The sequence below is a fragment of the Aureobasidium melanogenum genome, assembly GCF_000721775.1.
Source record: "Aureobasidium melanogenum CBS 110374 unplaced genomic scaffold scaffold_5, whole genome shotgun sequence".
NCBI classification, from domain to species: domain Eukaryota; kingdom Fungi; phylum Ascomycota; class Dothideomycetes; order Dothideales; family Saccotheciaceae; genus Aureobasidium; species Aureobasidium melanogenum.
Window position 1 is genome coordinate 717,370 of NW_024470057.1, and position 18,374 is coordinate 735,743.

At 49.9% G+C, this 18,374-nt stretch overlaps 5 protein-coding genes across 5 annotated transcripts; 2 read left to right on the plus strand and 3 right to left on the minus strand.

Annotated features, from left to right (window-relative positions):
- Positions 1-213: 213 nt before the first annotated feature.
- M437DRAFT_73717 (geranylgeranyl diphosphate synthase 1) lies at positions 214-1,182 on the plus strand (the record flags this gene model as incomplete). Its single annotated transcript, XM_041026088.1, has 1 exon — positions 214-1,182. One exon carries the CDS (start codon positions 214-216, stop codon positions 1,180-1,182), a length of 969 nt encoding a protein of 322 aa, XP_040881819.1.
- A 664-nt stretch (positions 1,183-1,846) lies between these two features.
- M437DRAFT_73718 (L30e-like protein) lies at positions 1,847-2,604 on the minus strand (the record flags this gene model as incomplete). Its single annotated transcript, XM_041026089.1, has 2 exons — positions 1,847-2,214; positions 2,307-2,604. 2 exons carry the CDS (start codon positions 2,602-2,604, stop codon positions 1,847-1,849), a joined length of 666 nt encoding a protein of 221 aa, XP_040881820.1.
- Positions 2,605-3,483: 879 nt separating this feature from the next.
- Positions 3,484-5,594, minus strand: M437DRAFT_73719 (uncharacterized protein; the record flags this gene model as incomplete). Its single annotated transcript, XM_041026090.1, has 3 exons — positions 3,484-4,724; positions 4,772-4,853; positions 4,929-5,594. 3 exons carry the CDS (start codon positions 5,592-5,594, stop codon positions 3,484-3,486), a joined length of 1,989 nt encoding a protein of 662 aa, XP_040881821.1.
- Positions 5,595-6,122: 528 nt separating this feature from the next.
- Positions 6,123-15,752, minus strand: M437DRAFT_43982 (vacuolar protein sorting-associated protein 13; the record flags this gene model as incomplete). Its single annotated transcript, XM_041020836.1, has 2 exons — positions 6,123-6,384; positions 6,436-15,752. 2 exons carry the CDS (start codon positions 15,750-15,752, stop codon positions 6,123-6,125), a joined length of 9,579 nt encoding a protein of 3,192 aa, XP_040881822.1.
- An 827-nt stretch (positions 15,753-16,579) lies between these two features.
- On the plus strand, positions 16,580-17,705 carry M437DRAFT_73721 (uncharacterized protein; the record flags this gene model as incomplete). Its single annotated transcript, XM_041026091.1, has 3 exons — positions 16,580-16,927; positions 16,982-17,206; positions 17,262-17,705. The coding sequence occupies 3 exons, from the start codon at positions 16,580-16,582 to the stop codon at positions 17,703-17,705; spliced, it is 1,017 nt and encodes a 338-aa protein (XP_040881823.1).
- Between the last annotated feature and the right edge of the window lie 669 nt (positions 17,706-18,374).

Below are 18,374 nucleotides of genomic sequence, written 5' to 3' on the forward strand. Positions count from 1 at the left end.
TGAGATACCGATCCGTACAAGACGCATGCCTTGAACGCCGCCATGGCTCTTGACGCTGTCCCCGGCGCAATGCCATATTCACCACAACCCAAGTCGACCAATACTACAAACACAAATGGACTCAAGTCCGATAACGACCCTCTTCTATCGCCCAAGATGCATCCTCAGACCCACATCTATCCCCCGCCGCTGTCTCCACCGCCCGAAGACCCCATGCACAACATCTGCGACGACCTAATATTTTCTCAGGGCACAATAAAGTGGCCGCAAGAGAAGGATCGTATACTGCTGGCTCCCTATGATTATCTGGACGGTCATCCTGGCAAGGACATCCGCTCTCTCCTTATCGGTGCCTTCAACGCCTGGCTGCATGTGCCAAAGCCCAGTCTCGACATCATCACAAAAGTAGTCGGCATGCTGCACACTGCTTCGCTACTGATAGATGATGTCGAGGACTCGTCTGTACTGCGTCGAGGCGTACCCGTCGCACACAACATCTTTGGCACTGCCCAAACCATCAACTCGGCCAACTACGTCTACTTTTGCGCTTTGCGTGAGCTTATGAAGCTGAACAACCCTCAGGCCATCGAGATTTACAATGAAGAGCTGCTCAATCTACATAGAGGTCAAGGAATGGATCTGTTTTGGAGAGACTCGTTGACCTGCCCCTCTGAGCACGACTACCTCGAGATGGTCGGCAACAAGACTGGCGGCCTATTTCGTCTGGCCATTAAACTTATGCAAGCTGAGAGCAGCGTCTCAATCGACTGTGTCCCCTTGTGCAACACTATTGGTCTGCTTTATCAGATCCGAGACGACTACAAGAACCTCTCGGACACAATTTACACACAGAACAAGGGATTATGTGAAGATCTGACAGAGGGAAAGTTCTCCTTTCCTGTCATTCATAGTATCCGTTCAGATCCGCAAAACCTAGTTCTCATGAACATACTCAAACAAAAGCCGCAGGACGAAGAAATCAAAAGATATGCCGTCAAATATATGGAAAAGACGGGCAGTTTCTCATACTCGCGCAAAGTGTTGCGAGGCCTTGCAAAGAAGGCTCTTACGCTGGTTGATCAGCTCGACGAGGGTCGCAACGAAGGCGAGGCAATCCGGAAGATACTCGATAAGATGCAGGTCGATGAACCGGAAAGCATCTCTTCCTCGTCGTCGCCTTAGTAGGAGAAGGTGCATCTCATGGCGTTTCTAAGGGCATCTTGGTTTGGGGACTTTTCATGTTTCTTCGGTCGACCTTTCTAATAGGATTACCTGGCGACCTTTTCTTACTCTACGATTTTTGATACCTCTTGCCGATGAGCATACATATGACAGCTGGACTTTTCTTGTATCGCTTTCACTTATGACGACGTTATTCACGAAGTGTTGTTGCAATGTTTTGTTTTCATTTCATTTCAGATTCGTTTTTGAACGTACATAACATTCATCTGTTTGAAAGTGTATGTACCGGAAAGATCATCCTTCCAAACTCTTCAGTTGGACCATCTTCCCACTCCGCAGTAGTTTTGATGACGAGAAACAAACGAGGAACTGTGAAATAATGCCTTTTGTGGAACAAACCCAACACCTCTGAACGCCGCCGGTAACAACCTTTGCCCCCCATTTTTCATGCATCGACTTTGCGGAAGACAGAAACCACTTTCACCGTCCCGACAGCTCGATGGAAGGTTTACAAGCTCTGGCGACCCCCCAAAAGAAGGCGCAGAAGACGGAAGAACTTCCAATCGGCATACTTGATGATCAAGCAAAGGACGGGAGGTCAATTCAAGCGCTCCTTCTTGACCTTCTTGATCTTCTCGTGCTTGACTAGACGCGTCTCGGCATTCTAAACCTTGACGTGCTGGCCCTGCTTGACGACCAACTTGTTGAGCTCCTTGTAAGCCTCATCCCACTCGTCGTCCTTCTCCTCGCCCTTCTTGCCGGCAGTAGGGGTGACCATGACGACGGAAGTGGGGCGCTTGGTGCTGCCAGCGGCACCCAGCTCGGCGCGCGACGGAAGGAAGACGTAGGGGATGTTGTGGTCCTCGCAGAGAACGGGGATGTGGCTGATGACGTCCATGGGGCTGATGTCGGCGGCGAGGACGACAATGGCGGGAGCTGAGGCCTGGGCGGTGGCAGGGTCCGAGGGTGTGGTTTTGCGGACGGCCTTGACGACTTCTTTGACACCACGCTTAAGGCACTTTTGCTTTGCGGCTGTGATTGGATTCGTTAGTCGTCATTCTTGATTGATCGTGTTGCTGCAAAGCTCAAAGCTGCAAGCAAAAAGATGTCGAGACAGAACTCACCCTTCTTGACGGTCTTCAGGACCTTCTTGGTGGCCTTCTCGTCGCACAGGGGGTTGGCGAAAGGAACCAGAGCGCCGGCGGGAACAGCAGCAGACTCATCGGCAACAACGTCGGCATCAACGATAACATCACCATCGGCATCGACAGCGACGGCGCCAGGTGCAGCGTCCTCAATGGCGTTGAGCACAGCAGTTGCGTCGCTCTTGCGCTTCTCCTTCTTCTCCTTCTTGACACCGCTTGCGTCGACGCTCTTTCTCTTCTCCTTCTTCTCCTTCTTTTCGCTCCTGTCCTTGGCCATTTTGTGTGGTATGTGTGTGTGGTTGTGTGGTGGTTGGATGGAGGTCGGGTTACAATAACTTTTTTTTCTTTCTCGCGTTCTTCGAATCCCGCACAACTCAGAGCTTGCCCTTCACAATTGCTTCGCAGAGGTTTTGTGCCAAGAATTTTGCCGACGGACTTCTCCCGATTGGTTCTCCGAGTCGTTGATTCTGTTGCTACCACCCTGCTCTGAACATGAACAAGATAAAATTCTTACGCGATGAACATCTGGCACAAGGTCACGATTTTGAACAGTTTCTTATCACCTAAAGTCGATAGGTGACCCGTGTCTGTGAGACGAGATGCTACTGCCATGGGACATCAAGAGACCGTCAATCCCAGAATCCCGAATATCTTCACTATCCGAACAGCAGGACTCCATCAATAAAAAGAAAAAGTAATTCAATATGGATGCACTGAAGAGTTGTTTTACAGATCATTGCCATCCTCCAGATCCCCTTCCCCTTCACTGTCACTTTCCCTTGTCCCAGCTTCATCTTGCCCTTCTTCCGTCTTCATATTTTCCAAGTGTCTCAAAATTAAACCAACAGGTGATAATGCACCAAGAGCAAATAATGCTAGCCCACCGTTCACCAGCGACCGTACTGTCCTGAGTCCAGTGTCCCTGACGCGACTCTCAATGCTGTCTACGCGAGGTATCGAATCGTTAGCAACTGCGGTGTCGACAGGTTCGAAAACAGCCGAGTCACCAACAGACTGTTCTTCTCTTCCCTTGAATCCATCATCTTGTTCCCCGTCCTGCTTATTTGCGTCAGACTTCATCTCAGCCATATCTGTTGAACCATGTTCCCGAGGATCATCTCCCGCGACTTCTTCACCTTCGGCGTTGCTCTGTAGTTCAACTCCCATTTTTCTCGGCGCCTGCAGTGGCATCACCTTGTTGGCTTGCAGCAGATCCGGACTTTGGTGTAGCAGTACCTTTCCCTCTCGATTCCAGCTTGCGAGGCTTCTTCTTCTCGCCGGTCGTAGAATCAATCAACTTCTTGGGCTTTCCTCTAGGCTTAGGTGCAGCCTGGCCAGAAGACGATGCGGGAGCAGGAGTGACAGCAGACTCGGACTTCTCAGTTGCAGGCGTCTCGGGAAGCGGTGTGTTCTCTGCCTTTTTCTGCGCCTCGTCAGCCAGTTTCTTGGGCTTGCCCTTGAGCTGCTTCGGCGCGACAGGGGACAAGGCAGCTTCTGATTTCTCAGTCGCAGGCGTTTCGGGCAGTGGTACCTTTTCAGCCTTCTTCTGCTCTTCAGGCTTGTCGTTCTTTGCATTTCCCTTGAATTTTGGCGCAGGCGAAGAAGCAGCTTCTGACTTCTCAACGGCGGGAGTTTCGGGCAGAGGTGCCTTTTCTCCCTTCTTTGGTTCCTCTGGCTTCTCACTCTTCGTCTTGTCTTCAGGCTTAGTTTCGTCCTTTTTACCTAACTTGCGTGGCTTCTTCTTCTCGGCCTTTGGTTCAGCTTTCTTGACCTCTGCAGGTGCTTCCTCGTCTTCGGAGTCATCGGCGTGCTCAACCGAGAAATGGCCGTCCTTGGATTGGCCCTTGTTGATCTGTTGCACATCGTTGGGACACGCAGACATGACAACCACGACATCTCGTTCGGCTCTGAAGCGCACATAATCGCCCTCCTTGCAAGTGGGAGGTTCGAATGAGAGATCGCCCTTGTCGCCTTTCCATGGGATGTTCATGAAGAGGTTGAGTGGTGCTGGGACCGAGTTGACGGTGACTGAAGCACCAACACCCTTTGGTCCCTTGAGGCCAGCTCGGTCGTTAAGTTCTTTGAGTGCAAGAACAAGGTTCTCAGCACATGACCCATGCTGCTCCCAATCTTCAATTTGTAGAGCCTTGTAGCGTTGAGGATCGCAAGCAGGAATCAGAGTATCGTGAACGCCAGAGCTGGTGTCTTCGATGAGAGTCAACATGGGCTCTCTCAAGTTGGAGACGAGAACATCATTGACTCGCGGCACCATGTGGAGAGTCGAAGCGCGGGTATGCGGCATGCTGAGGTACTCCATCTGAGCGGTCTCGCCGTGCATGGCATTCCAAGCACTGTAGCCAGCATAAAGAGATGAAACGGATCCAGAACCCGTAAGAGCTATCGTATGTCAGTAAGTGTATCAGTAGAATGGATTTGAGGCTGACCTGATAGGGATGCGGCGCCTACAGGTGTTCGAGAAAAGTCGGCGAGTTGCTCAGCATACGACTTGGACGGATCGCGCGCATGCTGTTCGTCGGTCTGAGTTAGTCACCGATCAAAGAAAGACGTGGTCGACGGAGTGATTATAAAACATACACTCACCTGAGCGGCAAAGGCAGAAATGGCTCCCTTGGGTAGGTAACTCGTGACGCCCTGACCGTTGGGCAAATAGCTAGCCCATCTCCTCGAGTTCTCCTTGTCTTGCTTCTTGTCCGTCTCTTCTGTGGCGCCCTCATCTTTCTTGTCGTCTTTGGCGTTTCCATCGGTGACTTGCTTTCTTCCGCGCAAAGAAGGAAGGTAGGATGTCCAACCACCCTTGGTCGGGGTAGACTGTTGCTTGGCCTCTGCATCAGCCAACTGCTGTTGCTGAGAAGTAGCGGCTTCGGCTTCTTCTTGCGAAGGCAAGTCCAAACTTCCTCGCGACTTCCTCTTCTTCTTGCTAGCCTTGTCTTTTTCTTCTTGTTCCTTCCTCTGTTTCTCCTCCTCCTCTTGCTTCTTCTTTTCTTCCTCTTGCTTCTTCTTCTTCTCCTCTTCCTCGGCAAGCTTTAGCTTCTCCTTCTCATCCTGCTCTTGATAACTCTTGTCCTTGTCGTTTTGCGGTTCCTCTTGTGGCCCTTTCTTCTTGGGCGGAGTCGGCAAAGCAAACGCCCAGGTATCTATAACTTGAGTGCCAGAAGTGTTTACAATCTTGATCGTACTACCCTTGGGCACGAACGTGGCTGTACCATGGCGAGCAGGGATGGTTTGGAGGTCATCTGAAGACGACATATTCGTTCCGCTGTTATTTGATGAACCTGGTCGGAAACGATACGGGAAAGAACTAGAACAATGAATATGTCTCGGGTGTAAATCACGAGGGGAGATTAATGGAGATGCACTTGAAACAATGACTGGGTTTTTCAGAAGGCTTCGAGAAAGCTGTTTGTAGCTCAGCTACCATGTGGTCGAACCCTTCTAATTCACACTACGCAATCATGCATACAGCTTATGCAACATTCGCGGAGGATTTGCCGCCAGAAAAGGCGGCTTGCAGGGATGTTTCCTTGCTTGCGGGCGAACAGAAAGTGACACCACAGAGCTGACAAGATCTTGGATACGGCGATGCACGTTTTGATGACGTATCGCTCACCCGTGTGGAGACGATTGAGGGCTGGATAGCCCAGTCTGGATTCGATATTGTCACTCGTACAACACTGAGCAAAATATCATCGGATCAAATGTAAGAAAAATTAATAGTATGCTAAAGAAACCGAAACCGAAACCACTCCGGATGTCTATCAAGTCTGCACACTTTCATTACCCCTTGGCATTGTAACGGTCGTTGTACGCATTGACTGCCACCGCTACCTGTCGATACAGCCAGTTTCGACTTTGCTCATCTGCGACAGGAATGAATGGTCCGTTATGTCCTCCTTTGAGCACAATGCTCATGCCTGTACGTTCCTTGGTGATAGTCTGGATTTCCTTGAGTGGCACATCCCACTCCGTCACAAGTTTCTTGGTCTGCACCAACATGATGCCATTGTAGGTGAGCATGACCATGCGTGGACTTTCGGCGCTTGTCGTCTTGGTGCGTGCCTGAGTCGACTGAGATCCGCTTCCCGAAGACAATTCCATATGTGCGATGTAATCTTCATGGAAGTACTTGCCATTGTCCAAAGTCTTGAGCCAGAATTGACCCAAAGCTTCACGTTGACTGTAAGGACGAACAATGCCATCTTGTCCAATGAAGCGTGTCAAACGCACCCGGTCAAGACCTTCTTGATCGAATACTGTTGTAGTGTTACGAACACCCTCGGCCATATTAGATGCCAAGTCGAATGCTCCAATGGCGGGCTTGGTGGCTAGACCAAGGAAACCCTTTCCTACACCCTTGACGAACCCAAGAGCACCTTCCTTTTCGGCACCCTGCAATGGATGTCTAGCAAGACCGCCAATGCCACTTGCCATGCTGTTTGCGAAGGCATTACCTCCGGACGTGATGCCGTACAAGGCATGCTTTGGTCGATTACGAGAACGAGACATGCGGCGCTGGTCTTGGAACTCCTTGTCCATAGATGCGGCCGCAAGGCCCTTGCTGATGCTGCCTGTGAACTTGGCCATACTGTCCGAGAAGCCGAAAACACTCTTCTTGACAAAACTACTGGCTCCCTTCGCAATGCCAATACCAAGATCTTGAGGTCGATCGGTCATGACAAGGCCTTGGTACGGTTCGTAGAAGATGTCTGCAACTCCAGAACTGATGTTGTTGAAAAGACCAACCGGGTTACCCAAGAAGTCTGCTGAACCGAGAACAATGTGAACTTGACGGAGAGATTCCTGGACATAGTGGGCCTGGATTGCAGCGATCAGAGCACCAACAGATACTCGGGCGTTCTCAAGCATAAGTGCATTGTAACGAATGGGCGCATCGTTAACATTTCCAATGGACATAGTGAGAACATTGACAGCAAACATGAAGGGGTTGGATGATGAGCTTCCAGTGTCCTCTGCATTGATGCGCTCGGTTCTGACGAAGGACAGGTCGAACTGCATGGGCTGCAAATGCAACAGCTCAAAGTAGATATCTTGGCCACCCTCTTCTTGTTTGGGCTCAGGGATATCAAGATTTTCGTCACAAAGTTGACCCTCCTTCTCTTCGGACCAGGAAGCGCCTGGAATCTTTGTGAAATCGAGCATGGCAAAGATGAAGTCTTCGTCGATTTCTATGGTCATCTGCTGCATCAAGAATGTGAAGTACTTGATATAAAGCACACCATATGAGTCGTCCTTGACTCTTGTGATAGCGGCTTTGAAGATCGGGTGAGCCTCCATCTCCTTTCCAGTCTTTGGGACCACACTGGGATAGAATATCAAGGGGAAGATGCCTCCATAGAGTTGATTATCGACCTGAATCCATTTGATCGTGGAAGAAATGGTTTGATACAAGGGCGAGTCCTTGTAAGACAAGTCAATATCGCGTAAAGTGACATAGACAAGTTCCTTGAGCTGACGATTGATGAGCGAGATGCCCAAACCAGCAAATCTGATCTGAGCGCTCATGGTGACATGGTCGTCCAGGTCTTTGACCTCGAAACCAGTCGAATTTGACTGAGAAGCCGAGCCAGCCTTTTGCTTGTACAAACTCTTCGATGGCTTGTAATTTGACAAGACAAGAGTCTGAGTGGGCCCATCGGCAGCGACATTGAGATCGATAATCTTTTGTCGATTGGTACCTTCAGCTGCAGGCAGCCTCATTGGGATGAGGTTACCGATTTCTGCAAGCTTGACGTGTCTCTCTTTGCCCTTCGCGTTCAGAACAAGGTTCTTATTCTTGGAGGCAGGGTAATCCCAAGCGTATGGCATGATACTCCTGGGTGGCAATCTGTATCGGATGGGCTTCCAACCAGAGGCGCGTTCGTCCTCTTCTTCGTCAACGTTGGGGTTTGCCTGCCAGAAAATGAATTCGACATCGCTCTCGTTGCGAATAGAGAAGGGCCAGTGCTTAGTCTCGTGACTGATGTGCAGGAAAATCGTGGCATTCTCCATGAGAATCTCGACCCGAATGAGCTTTTGTCTTTCGCCTGCCTTGGCCAGTTTGACGTGGACACTGCCAACATTGGCAATGTTGAACGGAGATGACCAATTGTTGTTCACGCCGGGGAAGCAAAGGCACAACTGCTGCCCGCTCGATTGTCTTAAAAATCGCAAAGGATGGAGATCTTGTGGCTTCAAGGTCGTGACATCAGACGAGCCAGGCTCTCTAATGTTGAGATCTTCTCCGAGCTTGTTGCGGACCACGAATCGAGGAGCGATAGTGATAACCTTTGTCAACTTGTATTTGCCTTCACCTTCCTCGACCGTCAGACCAACATGCATCTCTGATCGACCAGATTCTGCAGCAACAGTGACATCTGTAGTTGACCCGATGGCCTCGAAACTGACTGGCTTGCTCCAACCAGAACCAGTAACCTTGATGAGAGCTCGGTTCTTCTGGTCGTCGGTAGGGTAAGAAAACATGAATGGAACGGCCTTTCGTGCTTCATCCGAATTGCTGAATGTAGTCTGTCCAGCTGCAGACTTGGCAGCACCGAAGTATGTCTTGCTTCTGATGTCAAGCTCCAAGCCTGTTCTGTTTAGAATGACATAGGGACTGTAGACAGTAATCTTGAAGGCACCGCCACTATCAGGAACGTTGTAGTAGTGCAACTTGAGTCGTAGAGTTAAATCCTGGTTGTCTTTTACGACAAGTGTCTTCTCACGACGGAAGTCATCACGGCCTGTAGAGTTGATGATGGCGAATTCACTTTGCTTGAATGGCGTGTCTTGCATGTCAACGCTCATCAAGAGTAGATGTGAGAGCTCAACAACATGTACAGGGCTGACACCTCCCTTGCGCAAGAAGTTTGTCCAATCCTTTTTGGTGTTCTTGTCATATATGCGATACTTGAAGTCGAACGGCAGCAAGTTTTGGATCTCGACAGGCGCAGAAAGGCGAATGCGCATGTAAGGATAGGTGGCCGAGATGGGATTGTTCTTGTCATATACAGCCTGCATCTGGAAGTAGAAGGGCGGAGATGAATCTTGCTGTTCTCCCTGACAAGTGATTGTACGCGTAGGACGCTTAAGCAAGTCTTTCCAGAACAAGCGCTCATTCGACCAAGTATATCCGAATCCTTGATCTGGACGAATGACCAGTGAATGCATGAACGCGGCACCTACAGGAGCTGATCGTGCATCGCCAGGTGCAACCTTCTCAATCTTGAGCAAGTGGCCCTCGTCTGGACTGTAGACACCAACTTCAATGGGGATTTGAGTGTGGTTCTCCACCAGCAGAGGTGAACGGAAGGTAATGTACTTGACGTTGTCTGCTCCGAGCTTGACATCGACCAGAATGCGGTGTTGTACCTTGTCTTTGCGTGGCTTGAGATTGTAAAGAGTCTCACCCTCACGATTGACAGGGATACGCTCGATACTATCGAATCCACTGCCTTCAAGCTTGATTCCGACAACACCGGTGGCACCTTCTGGTGACAGCGTCTCTCTGGTGGTACTTGGGTCCTCAAATCGCCAAGGAGCCTCCTCTCCATCGCTCAATTTTTCAGCGGCGCCTTCTTCGTTATTCTCTGTCTGAGCCCATACGTTGAGATCGAAGCCGGTCTGATTGCGAATGCGATAAGGAGCATCAGATCCACGTGGCTTCGAAAGGATGTCCTCGTCGTTAGACAAGAATTGGGCCGACTTGGATGCTAGTGCAATCGTGGAAGAAGTCATGGTAAGCTCCAATGATTTGCGCGAATAAAGTTCGACTGCGAGCTTGTCAGGATTGAGGCTCTTTGCCATGTGGAAGCCAAGCGACCATGGCTCAACAAGAGGCTCCCAGGCAGACTTTGAGAAGTTATACACGTTAAAGAAGGTCTCGATGCTAGTATCTGCAGTCATGGCGCCACTCCAGTCGCGAACCTCTACAGCAAAGTTCTTGACGCTCCAGTCGAGCATTGGCAGCTCATGAAGGTCACCAATGAGGACCACTCGGATGCCTTGAAGATTGACTTTCATCTCTTCCCGCTTTAGCATCGCTGAGCCTTGAGGTTCAGTTGATGCCTTGGGTGCAGTGGTGGCATGCGACTTCTTTGTGGCAATAGTATTGGCTCGAGGCTTTTGTGCCGAAGATGGCGCTCTACCAGACTTAGGCCTGTTGGATGGAGCTTTGAGCTGATCGATCTTGGATGGACCTTCCTTAGCAAGTTCCCGGTCGTCATCCGCAGACATCGCAGACGCCTTGTTGACAATTTGCATGGCCAAGAGGATATCACGAAGGGACAAGCGCAACACTAATGGCTCGATTTCAACCATGATGCTCATCAATTGAGCCTGCTTGTTCTCGGAGCGCATGTCTACCGAAGTTTGGACGCTGAAATCATCGAGAATTCGAAGTTGAGTCGTGTCAAACTTGTCCATACGGCAAAGGAACATGCCTAGCTTGTCAACTTGGACGGCTGTGACGTGTTGCTGAGATACAAGGATTTGCTTGCTGCCAAGCACAATGGCTTCGGAATTGGTAATGGCAGGGTTTGCAATAAGAATGATTTGAGCGTCAACGATGTTGACACGGAATGAAACGCTCATGGAACTTCCGTCCTCGGCAGATTTGGTCTCGGGTTGTTGTGCACCTGCAAGTTCAGTACTGGTAGACATGCTGGCCACATCCTCTTCGCCAACCGATTCCACGTCTTCGTCTGAGATGATGAGAGGCTCATCTGGAGTCAGACCAGCATTGATGAAGTGCTGCACCGCAAATAGGTAGTCCAGTGCCAAGATGATTCTCGGGCTATCGATAGTCAAAAGCGCGATCAGATTGCGCTCCTTACCCCCAGAGATGGAAACGCTGGCCATGAACTGTTGCTTAACGTCCGTGTTGATGAGTGACATGATCTTCCTAAACTTGTTCTTCTCATGTGTACGAGTGTCGGTGATGGTAAAAGATTGAACCAGAAGCTCCGATTCGAGTGACCCGTCGCTAACCATTCGTAGCTTGACATGAGTCTCGTTGAGCGAGAATTTCGACAGACTAGAAGCTGCAAGGTCTCCAACGGGTTTTGTGGGTTTACTTGAAATGAGCTCGAGGCCAATGGTGCCAACCTTGAACACAAGATCAAGCTTGGTCCAAGTATCGTCGTCTGCCCCAATTTCGGGACCGAGGTGAGTAGGAGACTGAGGTGATTCTTCTTCTTTGTTGTCCGAGTCACCACTGATTGACTTAGCATCCTGGACCGTAGTAGCCGGCAACTCTTCCTTGACATGCTCTTCGATCTCGTCATCTGGGTCAGTAGCGAAAGCCTCGGGGATTGAGCGAGAAAGTTCAAGAATAAACTTGAGCTGGGCTTCGGTGATGCGCAGGTTGACATTCGACATGCTGCCTTCGATTTCTGTATCTGGTCGCTTGTACCCGGGCTTATGGTCTGCACTGGTGATTCTGAAGTCGAGATCGACCTTATCGATGAGATCAAGTTCCTCAACTTGATCGTTTGGATAGTTGAACGTGGAAGTCAAACGAGTGTTGTGTACACCAGCTGTCAATTTATTGGCAGTATCCGAATCTTCGGAGTCGTCCAAGGGGAGGAATTCGTTGCTGGCATAGAGCTCTCCTAGGTAAGCTGTGAGAACATCACGCTCAGGAGAATCGGTAATAACCATTCGAGGGAAAGCTACGATTGGCGTCTTGATGCGAATATCAAAGTGCATCTTGCTAGCACGCTCTTGGATATTGTTGGCCTGGTTTGCAGCAGCCTGTCTGGCAGCATTCATGATGGCCTGCATCTTGCCGAACTTGACACCAAATTCCATAATCTTGCGGAACGGTTCAGTTACAAAGTTCACCTTCAGAGAACCAGATCTAAGGTAGATGGAAGTGTCGTAACCAGGATATGCTTCTGAAGTGCTGTCAAAGGTTTCGTAACGGAAATCAGCAAGCTCGTCACCCTGGATAGATACCAGTTGGCGGAGAGACGATTTCTCAGAAACACCTTGGTTGACATCGTCAAGGAGAGACAGATTACCAAGTCTAGCGCCAACTCTCATGGTCTTGCCCATCAAGAATATGCCAACTTCGGCAGACGTCAAACTCAAAGTGGCTAGGCGGATGCCATCATTATTGAGGATGATGGCAATGCGCTTCAGCTGAGCTTTGATACGAATCTTGTCCCCTGTGGGCTGTGCACCGATTTCCTCGGCCTCAGTCGACTCGATCGATTGTGACTGATTTGCTTGGGGTTCTCCTGGGTTGGTGAAGGTGATCATTACAAAGTCGAGCAAAGTCAAAAGCGTCTTGCGAGTCACTAGTAGATTGATCGTCGACACGGATACATCAAGATTGGTAGCTATACCTTCGTACGTTGACATGAAATCCGGATGCTCAGGGTTGACCTTGATGAACTTGAGCGAAAAGAGGTTTTGTTGCTCGTTGGTGTCTTGATCCTCTGAAGATATGAGATTCTTAAACTCAGGAGAAGGATTCTCCTCGACATGGTCTTCAACGGCCAGAGTACGTAGACTGACTTCGGCCACCATGTCGAACGGACGCTGATAGAAGAGTAGATCAAAGTTTTCAGCAATGAGATCAACAAGCAATTGATCTTGCTTCTTGCCGTCCGGATCAGAACGATACAGCGAACCTTGAAGCTTATCGACCTTGAACTTGAATTCGAAATTGCGTTGGTTAATATCCTTCGTTGGCTCCTTGGTAGTCTGTTTGGCATCCTTGAACTCCTCGTCTTCGTTGTCAGTTTCTTCTTCCATGACAAGTTCATGTTCCTGGGCAGAGAACTGGAAAGACTTGGATCGTGATCTTCCTGTTACATCCGTATCAACGATGCTCTTTTGTCTAGGTCGCTGAGCTTGTTTCTGTACGGCTTGGACAGGCTTTTTGGTACTATCTTCATCTGTGCCAAATTTGGGGATTGCGACATCGATCAACTTCATCAGACTCTTGTACTTGGAGTCGGAGATAGAAGCATGCAGCACGGGTAGGTGACCTCCGATTCTGAACTTGGTCAGACCAGGAGCTTTGGGAACAATGCATGTCTCCACTGTGAAATCGATGTTGATTCGATCGACCACGTGCAGATGTCTTGATGTGTTGTTTTCGTCGAGCTGCTTCTTCGTCTCTTCAATAGATGGTCCAAGCAAAAGTTGGGTCGATTGTAGTTTGACAAGGAATTTGTCGTACATCAATTGCTCGAGACGTTTGTAGTCCTCATCGGTGTACTGTTGCTTCTGCTTTGACTGCACTTCGTTCAAAGTATCTTTGTCTATCAATTCGCTTCGTACACTAATGTAACCAGCATCGAGAATCATGCAAAGCGATTCTTTCTTGGTGACAGAGTCGGGAATGATGATGAGAGGGGCCTGGAGGTCGAGTTTGGCGTCAATGGTCTTGTGCTCTTGAAGAGCATACTCGAGACCCGCACGAGTCTGCTGTCTCAACCCTTCAACCGTGGCACTGGCAGATTCCATGAGTGCACCGATCGACTCCATGTGACGCTCCGGGGGCTTGAAAAAGTTGGCGACTTCGACAACAAATTTCGGATTGTATACGAATTCCATAGCCTTGAGTTTAACAGTCAGGTCGGTATCGGCATGGCCATCGAGCGGGTTGTTCTCAAAAGTCAAAGCAAAGAAGGGATCTAGAGGTGGCTCATCTTCCTCGTCACCAGCTGCAGCATCGTCGTCCTTGACTTCCTCAATTCTTTTGTCGTCTGGGATTGAACTCTTGATGTTGAGCATCTGAGGAAATAGATTTCCTTCGGTTGTGCCATCAAAGAGCTTCATGGTCTCAAGACTGACTTCAGCAAGCATAGAATCAGTGCGCTGCAGGAATTTGGTATCGAAGCCTTGGAAGACCAGTTGAAGCATTTCCGTAGCCTTGCCATGAGGATCGCGCTTGAGCGTAAAGCTACCTTCTTGAAGGCTCATATCGACCTGAAGTTTGATGGCTTCTTTTGGCATATCTACAGCGTCGGCAATTTGCTTCTTCTCATCAAAGTCGATCGCATCGTACAACTCCTTGCGTTGTTCTTCTGTCAGCTGAGTCTCATCACCAGGATGCTCCTCAGTCTTTTTGCTTCCCCAGACCCAAGAGGTCCATGTCTGCTTCTGTGGAGCTTTCTTGACACCAACATTTTCCTTGCGCAACTGGTTACGGGCAAGAGATCTCCAGAATCGAAGATCTTCGTAGCTTAGCTTGCGTTCAAGTTGATCTAGTTCGGTAACCTCTTCTGGGGAAAGCTTTTCTTCCTTCTTCTTCTTCTTGAACAGATCAATGTATTTGATGCGATCATCACGACGTTCCTTGAAATAAGCCCAAGTCCAACGACGGTTGCGTTCATGGATCTTGTCATACACGGACTTGGTCGCGAATCGAAGCCAGGCTCGCGGATCTTCTTTAGGAGACGATTTGGGTTGGAACTTGCGGTACTCCTGATGGCGGATAAAGTAATGGAAGAGATCCACTAACATGAGAGCATCACGATATTGGTCGTCGTCGATGACAAAGCCGAGTTCGTTGAACAAGAGGCGAGCCTTCATCTTGGGACGATCAAGCTTGCCGGTCTTATCGATTTCGAGACCCGCACGACCAGTTACTGGCTTCAGGATGTATTGGTGCGCGCCAAACTCGGTATCGTCCTTCTTTGCAATCATATCTCTGAACTTGTCAATGATTGTAGTGTGGTCTATTCCTTGCTCTTCTGAGGTTTGTGAACCCTTGCCAGATCCCAGGAGCTTAGCATCCGTGTCCCAGTAAATAGCGAGGGCACCGAGAGTGGCGAGCTTGTGAGTCGAGCCAGCGGCAGTGCTCTGGATAAAGGTAGGCTTCCAGTTCTCATCTGTGCTGACGGCACTCAATTCTTGCAGCGTGAGACCAGCAGCAAAAGGATGGCCAGGATCCGAGATGGAGTCTTCATAACGAATGTGGACATTTTTGACTGAAATCTGCAAGTTGTCGACAATAGCAGTAACCAGACTGGCCGTAAAACTTTGGTTCTTCTGTTGCTCTTCTTGGCTCATGCCTTCTGCACTTCTTTCTTTGAGTAGCTCTGCGCTGTCGAGCTTTTCCATCTTGACAGCATGGTCGCGCTTGTCCTGATCTTCAGGATTGTAGTCCTCATCTTCTCTCGGAGCGGCCAGCAGATATACATCTTCGATCTTGACTTGTACAGGCTTGCCTCGAAGGTTGGACCATGGGATCGAGAGGGTCAAAGAACCTAGGTGGCCTTCGACGACGTTGATGGGGAGGTGAAGTTGGTCGAGGGCTTCTCGGCGAAGCTCGAGGTCGCGTAGTTTGACGTCGCCAGACCAGATGCCTACGTTGAGCTGCTTTGGATCAAAGTTCTGGACATACATGCCCAAGAACCTGTTGAGCAGGTTCGAGACGAGGCCTTCCAACATGGCGGCGGATGGGTGCCTTCAGGCAGATGTCTCGATTAGAAGCGTAGGACGAACAGAGAGTACTAAAGGTAATTATCGTAGACAGGTCATCAGGTCATGAAGTCGCTTGGTAGGCGGCAAGTCGTAAGTGAACAGGTACTTGACGAGAGTACCTTGATTGCAGGCTGTTGGGCGCCAGGCGGGCAGTCGTCCTTAAACAGCTAACAACCGAGTCGTCACAGTGTTGAGACTTGAGAAAGACGCAAATCACAAGCGAGATTCTGGTCGTCGTAACAGTTCGTGAGCACAGAACACAGAGTTTGAAGAATCGTGGAGAAGGCCACTCCCTGCAAGCTGTCGATTTGTTGGCAGTGCCACTTTCTTGGAAACAACGCCGCTGATCGTGCCCGCCCACGCACGACGCGGAACGTGGAAAGGAAGGTGCCCCCCATGACGTAATTACAGTTTTCCAGCTTCATTCGAGTACCACCACAGTGTCTGTAGACAATAGAGCTTTCTAGATATGCGGCTCAAGATCTGAAGATGAATCCTCATCGATTAAATAGCTATACAGCCTATGCTCTTGTACAAACTTTCAACCATGGCGTTTCGTTCCTGTACTGGATTGAATCAGCAATTAGAGCGGATCGGGGAAGGTACAATAATGACGTTGTAAGAGAAGCTCCACCAGCTACGCAAGAGCTGCGAGCATATGATAGGCACAAGAGCTTGGTCGTGCCTACCTTCAAAGCTGCTCCGGAGGTGTTTCCCGACAGCTTCTCTACCTACTCCTTCTGCGGTCCTCTTGCATCTTTGCTCTCTCTCTCTCTCACTTCTCCACCCACAACATGTTCCGTGCCGGTGCTGCTCGTCAACTTCGCGCCCTCAGTGGCCTTGGAGCCTCGGTTCCTCGTAGCTCCCAATTCTCCTCCAAGCTATGCAACATCTCGCAAGCAACCCGTCCGCTCGCAATTGGCAAACCCATGACTCTTGCCCTGGCACGCTATGCTTCCCAGCAGGCGCCAATGGACAAAATCAACAAAGAGGTGGAAACAAAATTGGGCAATGAGAAGCTCCAGGCGGATCCCGAGAATGTTAGCATCTCGTCGTCCACTCACCCCGTCTTCGGTGAGGTCGGTATGGCCGAGGACCCGCACAAAGACGCCGACATGATGGCCGGTGTCAAGAACGATATGGTAAGCCGCGAACCACAACACCATCAGGTCAGCACACACTAATGCCTGCTCCAGAAAACCATCAAGGATACCTTCTCACTTCAAGAGGTCCCTCGTGAAGCCTACAACCTGGGAATGGCTGGTGTCCTTCCTTACCTCGGAACTTCTCTATCCACGGTCTATTGCGCCTGGGAGATCAATCACGCGCACAACACTGGGTCTGGCTTGTTGATGAGCGAGCACACTGCCGAGGCAGCTCTACACGTTCTCGAGCCTCTGCAGGTCGGATACGGCGCCGTTGTAAGTTTGACTCGCCAACTCGCATTCCAATTATTATCTTAACTCCCTTTTGCAGATCATCTCCTTCCTCGGTGCTATCCACTGGGGTCTGGAGTTTGCTGGGTACGGTGGACACAAGGGCTACAAGCGCTATGCAATCGGCGTTTGGACCCCCGCAGTTGCATGGCCCACAATCCTTCTCCCGGTTGAATACGCTTTGATTACCCAATTCGTCGCTTTCAACTTCCTCTACTACACTGACAGTCGCGCCAGCAAGAGAGGCTGGGCCCCTCCGTGGTACGCTGTCTACCGCTTCGTTTTGACATTCATTGTAGGCGCCAGTATTGTCCTGTCGTTGATCGGTAGAGGCCAGATCGCAGACCGCATCAACAAACTGCCCGGCCCCGCCGACAGAGTTCGCGCGCTTCGTGATGCTCAGGCACAGCAACTCTCCGAAGAAGAGGCTGCCAAACGCGCCAAGGTTGCGAGCAAGGACGAGGAGGACGATGATGAGGAGTAGAAATCCAAACACCGTCGGCTCTCACCTCACACTACCAAGAAGTCGCATGCCTAGAGCAATGCACGAAGACAAGACCTTTTGCTTTCTTAATGTATGTACCTCGAACGACTAGTTATTAATCAGCAAGCCAATGCAATGCGCAATTGATGAACCACATGACCATGTTGGATTGGCCTCTCCGAGACTTAGGACCAGAACTATGGGTAAAAATAGGCTCTTGAAAGTGTGTCGAGATGTTAAGGCCAGGTGAGGCCTCTAATTTGCTACAGAGGATTGATCAGCAGACTGGGGGTTGCGCTATCAGGAGGACATTCAGAGTTTGACTGTTGACTCGGATATCTCCTCGTTCGTGGAGATGGCAATGCGAATTGATCCGAGTGTTCTCGTATGAAAATCAGTGTCGAAGGAGCAGTTTCCACAGTTGGAGCTGACGAGGCCTGCATGCCAAGCAATACTCGTGACTCTCAAATGCTCACAGACCGGAGCCGATCTCGATTTCGCCGTGGCTGCAAACTGATCGGCACTCAGAACTTTTTCAAGTTTGGGTCTTGCCGGCCGTGCATTTGAAGATCGTCGCTCTGATGTCTTTATTTCCAAGCACGCGACAAGAACTCGGAAGAAAATATTTTGCTTGTCGCAGAGGCGTTGCGTAGATGATTGAGGACAGAC